This window comes from Oncorhynchus clarkii, chromosome 25, assembly GCF_045791955.1.
Source record: "Oncorhynchus clarkii lewisi isolate Uvic-CL-2024 chromosome 25, UVic_Ocla_1.0, whole genome shotgun sequence".
In the NCBI taxonomy this organism is placed as follows: domain Eukaryota; kingdom Metazoa; phylum Chordata; class Actinopteri; order Salmoniformes; family Salmonidae; genus Oncorhynchus; species Oncorhynchus clarkii.
Window position 1 is genome coordinate 5,909,963 of NC_092171.1, and position 16,315 is coordinate 5,926,277.

The 16,315-nt window shown below is 50.2% G+C and overlaps 2 protein-coding genes across 3 annotated transcripts in view; one reads left to right on the top strand and one right to left on the bottom strand.

The window, feature by feature from the left end:
* Nucleotides 1-14,822, bottom strand: part of LOC139384127 (connector enhancer of kinase suppressor of Ras 1) — a 101,860-nt gene extending 87,038 nt beyond the window's left edge. Inside the window, exons 1-2 of the mRNA XM_071128796.1 lie at nucleotides 14,727-14,822; nucleotides 10,985-11,142 (exon numbers count right to left, since the gene is read on the bottom strand). Of these exons, the coding sequence (XP_070984897.1) occupies nucleotides 10,985-11,142; nucleotides 14,727-14,778 (210 nt within the window). The 5' untranslated portion in view covers nucleotides 14,779-14,822. The remainder of the gene's footprint in view (nucleotides 1-10,984; nucleotides 11,143-14,726) is intronic.
* LOC139384128 (ribosomal protein S6 kinase a, polypeptide 1) overlaps nucleotides 14,777-16,315 on the top strand; it is a 142,827-nt gene continuing 141,288 nt past the window's right edge. For both annotated transcript variants that reach the window (XM_071128799.1, XM_071128801.1), the window contains exon 1: nucleotides 14,777-14,914. In XM_071128799.1, coding sequence (XP_070984900.1) covers nucleotides 14,777-14,914 — 138 coding nt within the window. The remainder of the gene's footprint in view (nucleotides 14,915-16,315) is intronic.

Here is a 16,315-nt window from a genome sequence, read left to right on the forward strand (position 1 = left end):
CACACAGCGCTCGCTTACACACACATAGCGCTCGCTTACACACACACACAGCGCTCGCTTACACACACACACACAGCGCTCGCTTACACACACACACAGCGCTCGCTTACACACACACACACACACACACAGCGCTCGCTTGCTTACACACACAGCGCTCGCTTGCTTACACACACAGCGCTCGCTTGCTTACACACACAGCGCTCGCTTGCACACACAGCGCTCGCTTGCACACACACACACACACACAGCGCTCGCTTGCACACACACACACACAGCGCTCGCTTGCACACACACACACACAGCGCTCGCTTACACACACACAGCGCTCGCTTACACACACACAGCGCTCGCTTACACACACACACACACAGCGCTCGCTTACACACACACACAGCGCTCGCTTACACACACACACACACAGCGCTCGCTTACACACACACACACACAGCGCTCGCTTACACACACACACACACAGCGCTCGCTTACACACACACAGCGCTCGCTTACACACACACAGCGCTCGCTTACACACACACACACACAGCGCTCGCTTACACACACACAGCGCTCGCTTACACACACACACACACACAGCGCTCGCTTATACACACACAAACACACACACAGCGCTCGCTTACACACACAGCGCTCGCTTACACACACACACACACACACACACACACACACACACACAGCGCTCGCTTACACACACACAGCACTCGCTTACACACACACACACACACAGCGCTCGCTTACACACACACACACACACACACAGCGCTCGCTTACACACACACACAGCGCTCGCTTACACACACACACACAGCGCTCGCTTACACACACACAGCGCTCGCTCGCTTACACACACACAGCGCTCGCTCGCTTACACACACACAGCGCTCGCTCGCTTACACACACACAGCGCTCGCTCGCTTACACACACACAGCGCTCGCTCGCTTACACACACACAGCGCTCGCTCGCTTACACACACACAGCGCTCGCTCGCTTACACACACACAGCGCTCGCTCGCTTACACACACACAGCGCTCGCTCGCTTACACACACACAGCGCTCGCTCGCTTACACACACACAGCGCTCGCTCGCTTACACACACACAGCGCTCGCTCGCTTACACACACACAGCGCTCGCTCGCTTACACACACACAGCGCTCGCTCGCTTACACACACACAGCGCTCGCTCGCTTACACACACACAGCGCTCGCTCGCTTACACACACACAGCGCTCGCTTGCTTACACACACAGCGCTCGCTTGCTTACACACACAGCGCTCGCTTGCTTACACACACAGCGCTCGCTTGCTTACACACACAGCGCTCGCTTGCTTACACACACAGCGCTCGCTTGCTTACACACACAGCGCTCGCTTGCTTACACACACAGCGCTCGCTTGCTTACACACACACACAGTGCTCGCTTGCTTACACACACACACAGCGCTCGCTTGCACACACACACACAGCGCTCGCTTACACACACACACAGCGCTCGCTTACACACACACACACACACACACAGCGCTCGCTTACACACACACAGCGCTCGCTTACACACACACACACACACACACAGCGCTCGCTTACACACACACACAGCGCTCGCTAACACACACACACAGCGCTCGCTTACACACTTACACACACACAGCGCTCGCTTACACACACACACACACACACACACAGCGCTCGCTTACACACACACACACACACAGCGCTCGCTTACACACACACACACACACACACACACAGCGCTCGCTTACACACACACACAGCGCTCGCTTACACACACACACACAGCGCTCGCTTACACACACACACACACACACAGCGCTCGCTTACACACACACAGCGCTCGCTTACACACACACACACACACACACACAGCGCTCGCTTACACACACACACACACACAGCGCTCGCTTACACACACACACACACACAGCGCTCGCTTACACACACACACACACACACAGCGCTCGCTTACACACACACACACACACAGCGCTCGCTTACACACACACACACACAGCGCTCGCTTACACACACACACACACAGCGCTCGCTTGCTTACACACACACACAGCGCTCGCTTGCTTACACACACACACAGCGCTCGCTTGCTTACACACAGCGCTCGCTTGCTTACACACACAGCGCTCGCTTGCTTACACACACAGCGCTCGCTTGCTTACACACACAGCGCTCGCTTGCTTACACACACAGCGCTCGCTTGCTTACACACACAGCGCTCGCTTGCTTACACACACAGCGCTCGCTTGCTTACACACACAGCGCTCGCTTGCTTACACACACAGCGCTCGCTTACACACACACAGCGCTCGCTTACACACACACAGCGCTCGCTTACACACACACAGCGCTCGCTTACACACACACACACACACACAGCGCTCGCTTACACACAAACACACACAGCGCTCGCTTACACACACAGCGCTCGCTTACACACACACACACACACAGCGCTCGCTTACACACACACACACACACAGCGCTCGCTCGCTTACACACACAGCGCTCGCTTACACACACAGCGCTCGCTTACACACACAGCGCTCGCTTACACACACAGCGCTCGCTTACACACACACACACAGCGCTCGCTTACACACAAACACAGCGCTCGCTTACACACACACACACACACACAGCGCTCGCTTACACACACAGCGCTCGCTTACACACACACACACACACACACACAGCGCTCACTTACACACACACACAGCGCTCGCTTACACACACACACACACACACAGCACTCGCTTACACAACAAACACACACAGAGCGCTCGCTTACACACACACACAGCGCTCTCTTACACACACACACACACACACACAGCGCTCGCTTACACACACACACAGCGCGCGCTTACACACACACACACAGCGCTCGCTTACACACACACACACACACACACACACACAGCGCTCGATTACACACACACACAGCGCTCGCTTACACACACACACACACAGCGCTCGCTTACACACACACACACACAGCGCTCGCTTACACACACACACACACAGCGCTCGCTTACACACACAGCGCTCGCTTACACACACAGCGCTCGCTTACACACACACACACACACACACACACACAGCGCTCGCTTACACACACACACACACACAGCGCTCGCTTACACACACAGCGCTCGCTTACACACACACACACAGCGCTCGCTTACACACACACAGCGCTCGCTTACACACACACACACACACAGCGCTCGCTTACACACACACACAGCGCTCTCTTACACACACACACACACACACAGCGCTCTTACACACACACACACACACACACACAGCGCTCGCTTACACACACACACACAGCGCTCGCTTACACACACACACACAGCGCTCGCTTACACACACACACAGCGCTCGCTTACACAACAAACACACACAGAGCGCTCGCTTACACACACACACACACAGCGCTCTCTTACACACACACACACACACACAGCGCTCGCTTACACACACACACACACACAGCGCTCGCTTACACACACACACAGCGCTCGCTTACACACACACACACACAGCGCTCGCTTACACACACACACACAGCGCTCGCTTACACACACACACACAGCGCTCGCTTACACACACACACACAGCGCTCGCTTACACACACACACACACAGCGCTCGCTTACACACACACACACACACAGCGCTCGCTTACACACACACACACACACACACAGCGCTCGCTTACACACACAGCGCTCTCTTACACACACACACACACACACACACAGCGCTCTCTTACACACACACACACACACACACACACAGCGCTCTCTTACACACACACACACACACACACACACACAGCGCTCGCTTACACACACACACACACACACACAGCGCTCGCTTACACACACACACACACACACACACAGCGCTCGCTTACACACACACACAGCGCTCGCTTACACACACACACACAGCGCTCGCTTACACACAAACACACAGCGCTCGCTTACACACACACACAGCGCTCGCTTACACACACACAGCGCTCGCTTGCTTACACACAGCGCTCGCTTGCTTACACACACAGCGCTCGCTTGCACACACACACAGCGCTCGCTTGCACACACACACAGCGCTCGCTTGCTTACACACACACAGCGCTCGCTTGCTTACACACACACAGCGCTCGCTTGCTTACACACACAGCGCTCGCTTGCTTACACACACAGCGCTCGCTTGCACACACACACAGCGCTCGCTTGCACACACACACAGCGCTCGCTTGCACACACACACACACACAGCGCTCGCTTACACACACACAGCGCTCGCTTACACACACACACACACAGCGCTCGCTTACACACACAGCGCTCGCTTACACACACACACAGCGCTCGCTTGCTTACACACACACAGCGCTCGCTTGCTTACACACACACAGCGCTCGCTTGCTTACACACACACAGCGCTCGCTTGCTTACACACAGCGCTCGCTTGCTTACACACACAGCGCTCGCTTGCTTACACACACAGCGCTCGCTTGCTTACACACACAGCGCTCGCTTGCACACACACACAGCGCTCGCTTGCACACACACAGCGCTCGCTTGCACACACACACACAGCGCTCGCTTACACACACACACACACACAGCGCTCGCTTGCACACACACAGCGCTCGCTTGCACACACACAGCGCTCGCTTGCACACACACACACAGCGCTCGCTTGCACACACACACACAGCGCTCGCTTACACACACACACACACACACACAGCGCTCGCTTACACACACACACACAGCGCTCGCTTACACACACACACACACAGCGCTCGCTCACACACACACACACACAGCGCTCGCTCACACACACACACACAGCGCTCGCTTGCACACACACAGCGCTCGCTTGCACACACACAGCGCTCGCTTGCACACACACAGCGCTCGCTTGCACACACACACAGCGCTCGCTTGCACACACACACAGCGCTCGCTTACACACACACACACACACACAGCGCTCGCTTACACACACACAGCGCTCGCTTACACACACACACACACAGCGCTCGCTTACACACACACACACACAGCGCTCGCTTACACACACACACACACACAGCGCTCGCTTACACACACACACACACAGCGCTCGCTTACACACACACACACAGCGCTCGCTTACACACACACACACACACACAGCGCTCGCTTACACACACACACACAGCGCTCGCTTACACACACACACAGCGCTCGCTTACACACACACACAGCGCTCGCTTACACACACACACACACACAGCGCTCGCTTACACACACACACACACAGCGCTCGCTTACACACACACACAGAGCTCGCTTACACACACACAGCGCTCGCTTACACACACAGCGCTCGCTTACACACACAGCGCTCGCTTACACACACACACAGCGCTCGCTTACACACACACACACACACAGCGCTCGCTTACACACACACACACAGCGCTCGCTTACACACACACACACACAGCGCTCGCTTACACACACACACAGCGCTCGCTTACACACACACAGCGCTCGCTTACACACACACACAGCGCTCGCTTACACACACACACAGCGCTCGCTTACACACACACACAGCGCTCGCTTACACACACACACAGCGCTCGCTTACACACACACACAGCGCTCGCTTACACACACACACAGCGCTCGCTTACACACACAGCGCTCGCTTGCTTACACACACAGCGCTCGCTTGCACACACACACACACACAGCGCTCGCTTACACACACACACACAGCGCTCGCTTACACACACACACACACACACACACAGCGCTCGCTTACACACACACACACAGCGCTCGCTTACACACACAGCGCTCGCTTACACACACACACACACAGCGCTCGCTTACACACACACACAGCGCTCGCTTACACACACACAGCGCTCGCTTACACACACACACAGCGCTCGCTTACACACACACACACAGCGCTCGCTTACACACACACAGCGCTCGCTTACACACACACAGCGCTCGCTTACACACACACAGCGCTCGCTTACACACACACAGCGCTCGCTTACACACACACAGCGCTCGCTTACACACACACACAGAGCTCGCTTACACACACACACACAGAGCTCGCTTACACACACAGAGCTCGCTTACACACACACACACACACAGCGCTCGCTTACACACACACCACACACACAGCGCTCGCTTACACACACACACACAGAGCGCTCGCTTACACACACAAACACACAGCGCTCTCTTACACACACACAGCGCTCGCTTACACACACACACACACAGCGCTCGCTTACACACACACACACACACAGCGCTCGCTTACACACACACACACACAGCGCTCGCTTACACACACACACACACACAGCGCTCGCTTACACACACACAGCGCTCGCTTACACACACACACAGCGCTCGCTTACACACACACACACAGCGCTCGCTTACACACACACACACAGCGCTCGCTTACTTACACACACACACACACACACACACACAGCGCTCGCTTACACACACACACACACACAGCGCTCGCTTACACACACACACACACACAGCGCTCGCTTACACACACACACACACACACAGCGCTCGCTTACACACACACACAGCGCTCGCTTACACACACACACACACACACACACAGCGCTCGCTTACACACACACACACAGCGCTCGCTTACACACACACACACAGCGCTCGCTTACACACACACACAGCGCTCGCTTACACACACACACACAGCGCTCGCTTACACACACACACAGCGCTCGCTTACACACACACACACACACACACAGCGCTCGCTTACACACACACACACACACACAGCGCTCGCTTACACACACACAGCGCTCGCTTACACACACACACACACAGCGCTCGCTTACACACACACACACACACAGCGCTCGCTTACACACACAGCGCTCGCTTACACACACAGCGCTCGCTTACACACACACACACACACAGCGCTCGCTTGCTTACACACACACACAGCGCTCGCTTGCTTACACACACAGCGCTCGCTTGCTTACACACACAGCGCTCGCTTGCTTACACACACAGCGCTCGCTTGCTTACACACACAGCGCTCGCTTGCTTACACACACAGCGCTCGCTTGCTTACACACACAGCGCTCGCTTGCTTACACACACAGCGCTCGCTTGCTTACACACACAGCGCTCGCTTGCTTACACACACAGCGCTCGCTTGCTTACACACACAGCGCTCGCTTGCACACACACACAGCGCTCGCTTGCACACACACACACACACACACAGCGCTCGCTTACACACACACAGCGCTCGCTTACACACACACACAGCGCTCGCTTACACACACACAGCGCTCGCTTACACACACACAGCGCTCGCTCACACACACACAGCGCTCGCTCACACACACACAGCGCTCGCTCACACACACACAGCGCTCGCTCACACACACACAGCGCTCGCTTACACACACACACACACACACAGCGCTCGCTTACACACACAGCGCTCGCTTACACACACACACACAGCGCTCGCTTACACACACACACACACAGCGCTCGCTTACACACACACACACAGCGCTCGCTTACACACACACACACAGCGCTCGCTTACACACACACACAGCGCTCGCTCACACACACACACAGCGCTCGCTCACACACACACACACACACACACACACACACACACACAGAGCTCGCTTACACACGCGCTCGCTTACACACACACACACACACACACACACACACACACAGCGCTCGCTTACACACACACACACACAGTGCTCGCTTACACACACACACAGCGCTCGCTTACACACACACACAGCGCTCGCTTACACACACACACAGCGCTCGCTTACACACACACACACACAGCGCTCGCTTACACACACACACACAGCGCTCGCTTACACACACACACAGCGCTCGCTTACACACACACACAGCGCTCGCTTACACACACACACAGCGCTCGCTTACACACACACACACACACACACACAGCGCTCGCTTACACACACAGCGCTCGCTTACACACACACACACAGCTCGCTTACACACACACACAGCGCTCGCTTACACACACACACAGCGCTCGCTTACACACACAGCGCTCGCTTACACACACAGCGCTCGCTTACACACAGCGCTCGCTTACACACACAGCGCTCGCTTACACACACACACAGCGCTCGCTTACACACACACACAGCGCTCGCTTACACACACACACAGCGCTCGCTTACACACACACACACACACACACACAGCGCTCGCTTACACACACACACACAGCGCTCGCTTACACACACACACACACACACAGCGCTCGCTTACACACACACACACACAGCGCTCGCTTACACACACACACACAGCGCTCGCTTACACACACACACAGCGCTCGCTTACACACACACACAGCGCTCGCTTACACACACACACAGCGCTCGCTTACACACACACACACAGCGCTCGCTTACACACACACACACAGCGCTCGCTTACACACACACACACAGCGCTCGCTTACACACACACACACAGCGCTCGCTTACACACACACACACAGCGCTCGCTTACACACACACACAGCGCTCGCTGACACACACACACAGCGCTCGCTTACACACACACACAGCGCTCGCTTACACACACACACACACACACACACACAGCGCTCGCTTACACACACACACACACACACACACACAGCGCTCGCTTACACACACACACACACACACACAGCGCTCGCTTACACACACACACACACAGCGCTCGCTTACACACACAGCGCTCGCTTACACACACAGCTCGCTTACACACACACACAGCGCTCGCTTACACACACACACAGCGCTCGCTTACACACACAGCGCTCGCTTACACACACACACAGCGCTCGCTTACACACACACACAGCGCTCGCTTACACACACACACACAGCGCTCGCTTACACACACACACACAGCGCTCGCTTACACACACACACACAGCGCTCGCTTACACACACACACAGCGCTCGCTTACACACACACACAGCGCTCGCTTACACACACACACAGCGCTCGCTTACACACACACACAGCGCTCGCTTACACACACACACAGCGCTCGCTTACACACACACACAGCGCTCGCTTACACACACACACACACACACACACACACAGCGCTCGCTTACACACACACACACACACAGCGCTCGCTTACACACACACACACACAGCGCTCGCTTACACACACACACACACAGCGCTCGCTTACACACACAGCGCTCGCTTACACACACAGCTCGCTTACACACACACACAGCGCTCGCTTACACACACACACAGCGCTCGCTTACACACACAGCGCTCGCTTACACACACAGCGCTCGCTTACACACACACACACACACACTTCACTGCAAGCAAAGTGAGAGAATAATGAAAGGATATTAAATCACCAGAGGGAGCATGAACTTAACTCAACTCTCTGGTGTAATCTAGAAATAGTTGGTGAATGTCAGAGGAGTACTTGTAAGATTAAAATAAAACCCTTTGCTTATTTGGTGTGGTACAGGCCCAGAGTAGTGTTTCTGCTGCTGCTACAGCTCTGTTTCTTTTGCCCAAATGAAAATGGTGCCGTACCGCTGTAAATACCCCACTGTATGCCATACTTGGAAGAATGGTGTTCAGTAGGCACGAAATGTAAGAAAATTGTCCAAAATGGGGGGAGGTACTACCTAAAATTGTCCAATTACATTGAACATCCATGCGAGGCCGTTTGTTAGGTAAAGCCAAGGTTGTGTTCGTTAAGAGCTTGTTTTCGTTTTCCAGTGTAAAGCGTTTAGCTACGGTGTTCCATAATGAATACAACCTTAGCTTTACCTAACAAACGGCCTCGTATGGATGTTCAATGTAATTTACATACACTGTTAGTATTTGGTAGCATGGCTTTTAAATTGGTGGTCTGCTTGAAGCATGTAGGTTTACGAGACGCTGCCGCTCTATCCTGCCCGATACAGAGAAAAACCAGTCTAGATTTATTTTAACCGTGTCCTCGTCCAGCCACGACTCTGTAGATCAGGTCCGTTGATAGGATAGTCTCAAACTGAGTTTGTCTAGTTTGTTCCCCAGTGATTGCCAACAGAACAGAGGGCAAAGGCGGTTTACTCACTCGCCGCCATAGTTACATCAGGGTTCCCCACGTCGCCCGCTATATCGTCGTCTTTTCCACCTCCGAGTGTTGGGGATTAGGGCCTGGTACCCGGGTGAGCAGTATGTCAAGGTTAGTGATTTCAACGTACGAAAAAAAAAGTCACGATCAGCGCAACAAAAAAGCCCTGGCCTACTATAGAACCCAAAAAGAATGTATAGTAGTATCCCCTATGGCAAATGGCCTTTCTAGGCCTTTCTAGGCTGAATCTTAACTTAAGAAACCTCAATGCATGGACGTCAATGGCAGATTTGGGAGGGTTCAGGACTTTATTGCCAATCTCCTCCTTCCACAAATAGCCATTACCACCTGGAAAGCAGTGGAGCTGTAATGGGAGATTAATTTAGTGCCTGATTAAAATGTGAAATGCAAAGAATGTCAAAACAATTATATTATCTCCTGGAATTAGTTTAGACCAAGACATCAACTCTATGCATCTCTCAAGTTAGTCTTGGGCCCTCGATCAATATATAATAACAATAATATATACCATTTAGCAGACGCTTTGGGCTTAATCACGCATGCATACATTTTATGTTTGGGTGGTCCAGGGGATCGAAGCCACTATCGTGGTGTTGCACGCACCACGCTCTACAGTACCAACTAGGCTATAGAAGACCACTATGAGCCATCCAGCCCCTAGAGAGCAACAGCCCAGGCCTCACCAGGGAGCAGAGCTTCTCCACGGCCTCAAGGATGAGCTCCTGGTGGCCAATCTTATGGACGCCCAGACGCTCCAGGTCCTGGGAGGAGAGCTGCAGCAGTTCCAAACCAGTCACCTGCCACTCTGTGAAGGGGTACTGCTGGAGAGGGACGTCCAGACCTGGAGGGAGACCACACATGGATAATTGTATCATTTTTCAACCTTTTATTAAAACGCAAGTGACACATGTGCAGTTACATTAGTGTACATTTTAGTTTTTTGCCCTAGCACTAACACACTTGATTCAACTAATCAACCAATTTTTGGTTGGTCCGGACCAAATCAAATCTGAACAAGTCTGTTTCACGAGCTTGGATATCAAAGTAGAGCACATTACAGCTCAGTAGAGTACAGCACAGAACAGTAGAGTACAGCACAGAACAGTAGAGTACAGCACAGCTCAGTAGAGTACAGCACAGAACAGTAGAGTAAAGCACAGAACAGTAGAGTACAGCACAGCTCAGTAGAGTACAGCACAGAACAGTAGAGTACAGCACAGCTCAGTAGAGTACAGCACAGAACAGTAGAGTACAGCACAGAACAGTAGAGTACAGCACAGAACAGTAGAGTACAGCACAGCTCAGCCCAGTAGAGTACAGAACAGTAGAGTACAGCACAGCTCAGTAGAGTACAGCACAGAACAGTAGAGTACAGCACAGAACAGTAGAGTACAGCACAGAACAGTAGAGTACAGCACAGAACAGTAGAGTGGAGTAAAGTTCCATTTCAGTAAAGTACAGTAGAGTTCAGTAGATTATACTCAACTCTAGTGTGCTCTACTTTTCTGTACTAAACTCTATTCTACTGAACAGCACAGGACTGTCCTATACTCTAATCAACTTGTTTAAAACTTGACTGTACTCAACTGTGCTGTTTTTTACTCTACTGTTTTCTAATGTAGGCCTACTGTACTTTGCTGACCAAACTTATGAAACAGACATCTATGATTGGTTTCTTAAAAAAGGCAAATAATGTATCAAAAACTAAAAATAAGTGTTTGATATTAGTTGCCAGGGGTCTTTACGTCAACATTATTGTTTTGATCTATTTCTAATACACTTTAAGACTTTTTCTGGTAGATGTTTTCTAAGACCCCTTTTTCCATCGGTTCGATCAGAAATCAAATGGTTATATATGCCATATATCATATATATATATACATATATATATGCCTTAATTTCTCAAAAATATAGACTCTTTGCTTTCACACTTGACATGCTCTTAAAATGTTGGTGCTCGTAGGTCCGTTTACATGGAAATGCCCTAAACTAGTAATCACGTTTTTAATATGAGCCAGCAGACCCTCCAATAAAGTGTTACCCATCTCTGTCCATATCACAACAGCATTATCGGGGTCATTATCTGTATCCTCATCATCACCGTCAGGGCCAGCCCTGGTCATAAGCGGCCGCTAGGGGCCCTGACATCCAGGGGGCCCCCATTGATTTTATTAGTCATTCTCACTCAGATATCATATTAACATGGCACATTGCATGACAAAATGTGTACAATTGCAGGAAAGTAGCTGTAAAACTGCACATTTTTCTCACCGCCCAATGAAAAAAATGAGTAGAATTGCATGAAATTGATTCTAAAATTGCCATATCTTCTTCCTGCCCCATGACAACTTTTTTTTTAGAATGTCAGCAAACTTGCTTTAAAACTGCAAAAATGTTCTGCGCCCCATGGCAAAATGTGTACAATTGCCGGAAACTCTACAAATTCAATTTCTCTCTCTGCAGTCAAGAGGGGGGCCATTTAAAATGTTTTGCCGGCGAGGTAGGGGGCCTCCAAACAACATTTTGCTTAGGGCCACCAAAAGGCTAGGGCCGGAACTGATCGCCATTATCGTCACTGTGTGCAAAACTGATAGAGACATACCCCAAGCGACTTACAGCTGTAATCGCTGCAAAAGGTGGCGCTACAAAGTATTAACTTAAGGGGGCTGAATAATTTTGCACGCCCAATTTTTCAGTTTTTGATTTGTTAAAAAAGTTAATATCCAATAAATGTCGTTCCACTTCATGATTGTGTCCCACTTGTTGTTGATTCTTCACAAAAAAATACAGTTTTATATCTTTATGTTTGAAGCCTGAAATGTGGCAAAAGGTCGCAAAGTTCAAGGGGGCCGAATACTTTCGCAAGGCATTGTAGACCTCATGTGGCTGGAGTGTGTCAGCAGTTCCTGCAAGAGGATGGCATTGATGCTATGGACTGGCCCGCCCGTTCCCCAGACCTGAATCCAATTGAGCACATCTGGGACATCATGTCTCGCTCCATCCACCAACACCACGTTGCACCACAGACTGTCCAGGAGTTGGCGGATGCTTTAGTCCAGGTCTGGGAGGAGATCCCTCACGAGACCATCCGCCACCTCATCAGGAGCATGCCCAGGCGTTGTAGGGAGGTCATACAGTACTGAGCCTAATTTTGACTTGTTTTAAGGACATTACATCAAAGTTGGATCAGCCTGTAGTGTAGTTTCCCACTTTAATTTTGAGTGTGACTCCAAATCCAGAACTCCATGGGTTGATAAATTTGATTTCCATTGATCATTTGTGTGATTTTGTTGTCAGCACATTCAACTATGTAAAGAAAAAAGTATTTAACAAGAATACTTCATTCAGATCTAGGATGTTATTTTCGTGTTCCCTTTATTTTTTTGAGCAGTGTACAAATCACACAACATACACTGGAGTAGGAGTTGCTTTCAAATGTCAAAGACTAATCTGGAGTGTTAAAGATCTCTCTCTGTTTCCTGGTACAACAAAAAGCATATCATCACATGTTCTACACCAGGGGGTCTGGAACAGGTAGATCGCGAGCTACCAGTAGCCCGCCAATCAATTCTGAAAGTACGTACATATTGTATGTGTTCCATCGCAAACTGTCATTAAACATCAAGCTTCCCAGCTACTATCCATTCAAAGCCACATTGACAATATCCCACCCCTGGTAAGCGACAACACTATTGGATTAAAAAGACAAACGTTACACAATATCTGCAAACAAATGTCCCGTTTTATTGCCCGTTTGTCTGTTAAATGCACGCACGTCTATTACTCTGTATGTAGCCAGTTCGCGATACGAATGATAACCGCGCTTGTGGGTAGACAAAGACTTTCCCAAAGAAACTCGATTAAAATGTTAACAGATGTTACCTGATAAATCTCTATCACGATTATTTGCATCAATTAGGTGGCGATTGTTCTGCTAATTCTGCCATGACATGTGCAAGCAAATTAGCCTACAAGCAAATTAAAGACACTTTGAAGCTGTGTAGCTTTACAGGATTGAACTGTAGTAACAAATGGTGGTAGTTTCTAATCATGTCAGAAACAGTTGAGTAACTGGTCCGGTTTCTACTCGCTGCAAATGACAGCTCAGTATTTGGTGTAATTTAGACTCGTTTGGCTGCTTTAATAAAACCGCACACTCCAATAGTTACACATAATCAATAACTGATACATGTAGGACGTGAAATATTGTAGGCCTATTCGCGCTTTGGTCAACGTGTCCTCCTTGTCGACAAAAGTACAAAACATTCGACGATCACTTTATGAAATGGCCATTCAACTTCACTTCCTCATTCCACCTACACCTCCCCTTCCAAGCGGATTTGTGGATGTTTTACTTACGACTACCTGCGTGCAAACCGAATTAAACGCACCTGGCAAACACAAAAGGCGCCGTTAATAGCCTACCTTTGAGCCAGTCGCTTACTCTCTCCTTGCTCCACGACGTTATAGGCTCCATGCTTGGAGTCCTGGGAACGTGGATTCAGTTATTCCCAATCGAATTCTTCAACGGACTCTACAAGGGATCAGAGGAAGGGACAATTCATCTCGACGATGATGATGATGATGATGATGATGGGCACTCCCATTTCCAGGTAAATCCCCAGGGAACCAATAGCATGAAGCTTGTCTGCCCGTGATTCAGATGCGCATATTTTCTTCACACTCCGTTTGGAGCGGTGGGAGTGGTCGAATTAAATAATATTGGTCGAACAAAAAATATTCCTTCAAATTTTAGACTATAATTTGATGGATTAAACGAAAGCACTGGAACGAGTAGTGAAGGCTGGTCTTTATTTTTTGTCGACTTAATCCTTATCCCTTAATCTTTCCCAAAACAGTGCGTTGCTTTTGGGAATTGGCTTTGTTTGTCAAGAGTGGAGTGAGGAGTTTTCTTCCTACTGTAACTATACTACTAGCTATTAGGCCTGCTCTGTAATATAGTTTACCATTGTATGTGAGTTGTTTTGTTTAATTATTTATGTACTAACATAGGTTATTTAAGCAATACGGCACTAGGCGGTGTGGTATATGGTGCCTGGACACAGCACTTAGCCGTGGTATATTGGCCATATACCACAAACCCCCGAGGGGCCTTATTGCTATTATAAACTGGTTTCCAACGTAATTCGAGCAGTACAAATAAATGTTTTGTCATACCCGTGGTATAGGGTCAGCCAATCAGCATTCAGAGCTCGAACCACCCAGTTTATGGGCATACATAAAGTAACTGACATGCTTCTGTTAGGAACATGCACATGATCAACACATCAAAAAAATATATCTATCATATCCAATAATGATAAGTGCGTCTCCTAAATAAATAAAACGTCAAATGTAATGAATAATTTCTGTAGAAAATAACTTACTGGTATTGTAGACTTTATTATTGGTGCCTGTCAGGTCATATTTGGACTCAGTTTGAATTGGAATAGTAAGGAAACAGTTGTGAAATGTGTTGGGGAACCATTACAAAACAAGTACAGTACTGAATGAACCTCAGAAATCAAAGCTGGATTAAAGGCCAAGGCATCAAAGACTTCCCTCTTATATTTGGCACCCCCTGGTGTTTCTTTCAAGTGAGGCATGACGATAGAGGGAGAGAGGACCAAGAGAGAGCCTGCCCCTTTCAAGCTCAATGCCATAACGGCCCTTTGGCATATACAGTAAATGCCAAGGTGTTCTTATATTTTTATTGCATCAAAAAGATTGGATTAGCATCACACCAATATGTTTACGTTAGGTTTTCATCAATCCATTCATGCTATTTTCCCTCATTGTCTTCCGACAGGTGGCGTCACACCTAGGCGACTATCGTCCCTCAACCGACAGTGCAGAGAGATTTGTCGCACTATTTGATATAAGACATTGATTTGCCTAATAACATTTCCTTTCATGTCTGCATAGAGGCTACTCAAAGGACAGACTATAGTGATTGCTTCTGCTTGATTTAAGATTGTAACAGAGCACAGACCAGGTCGCCGTGGCCTGTAATG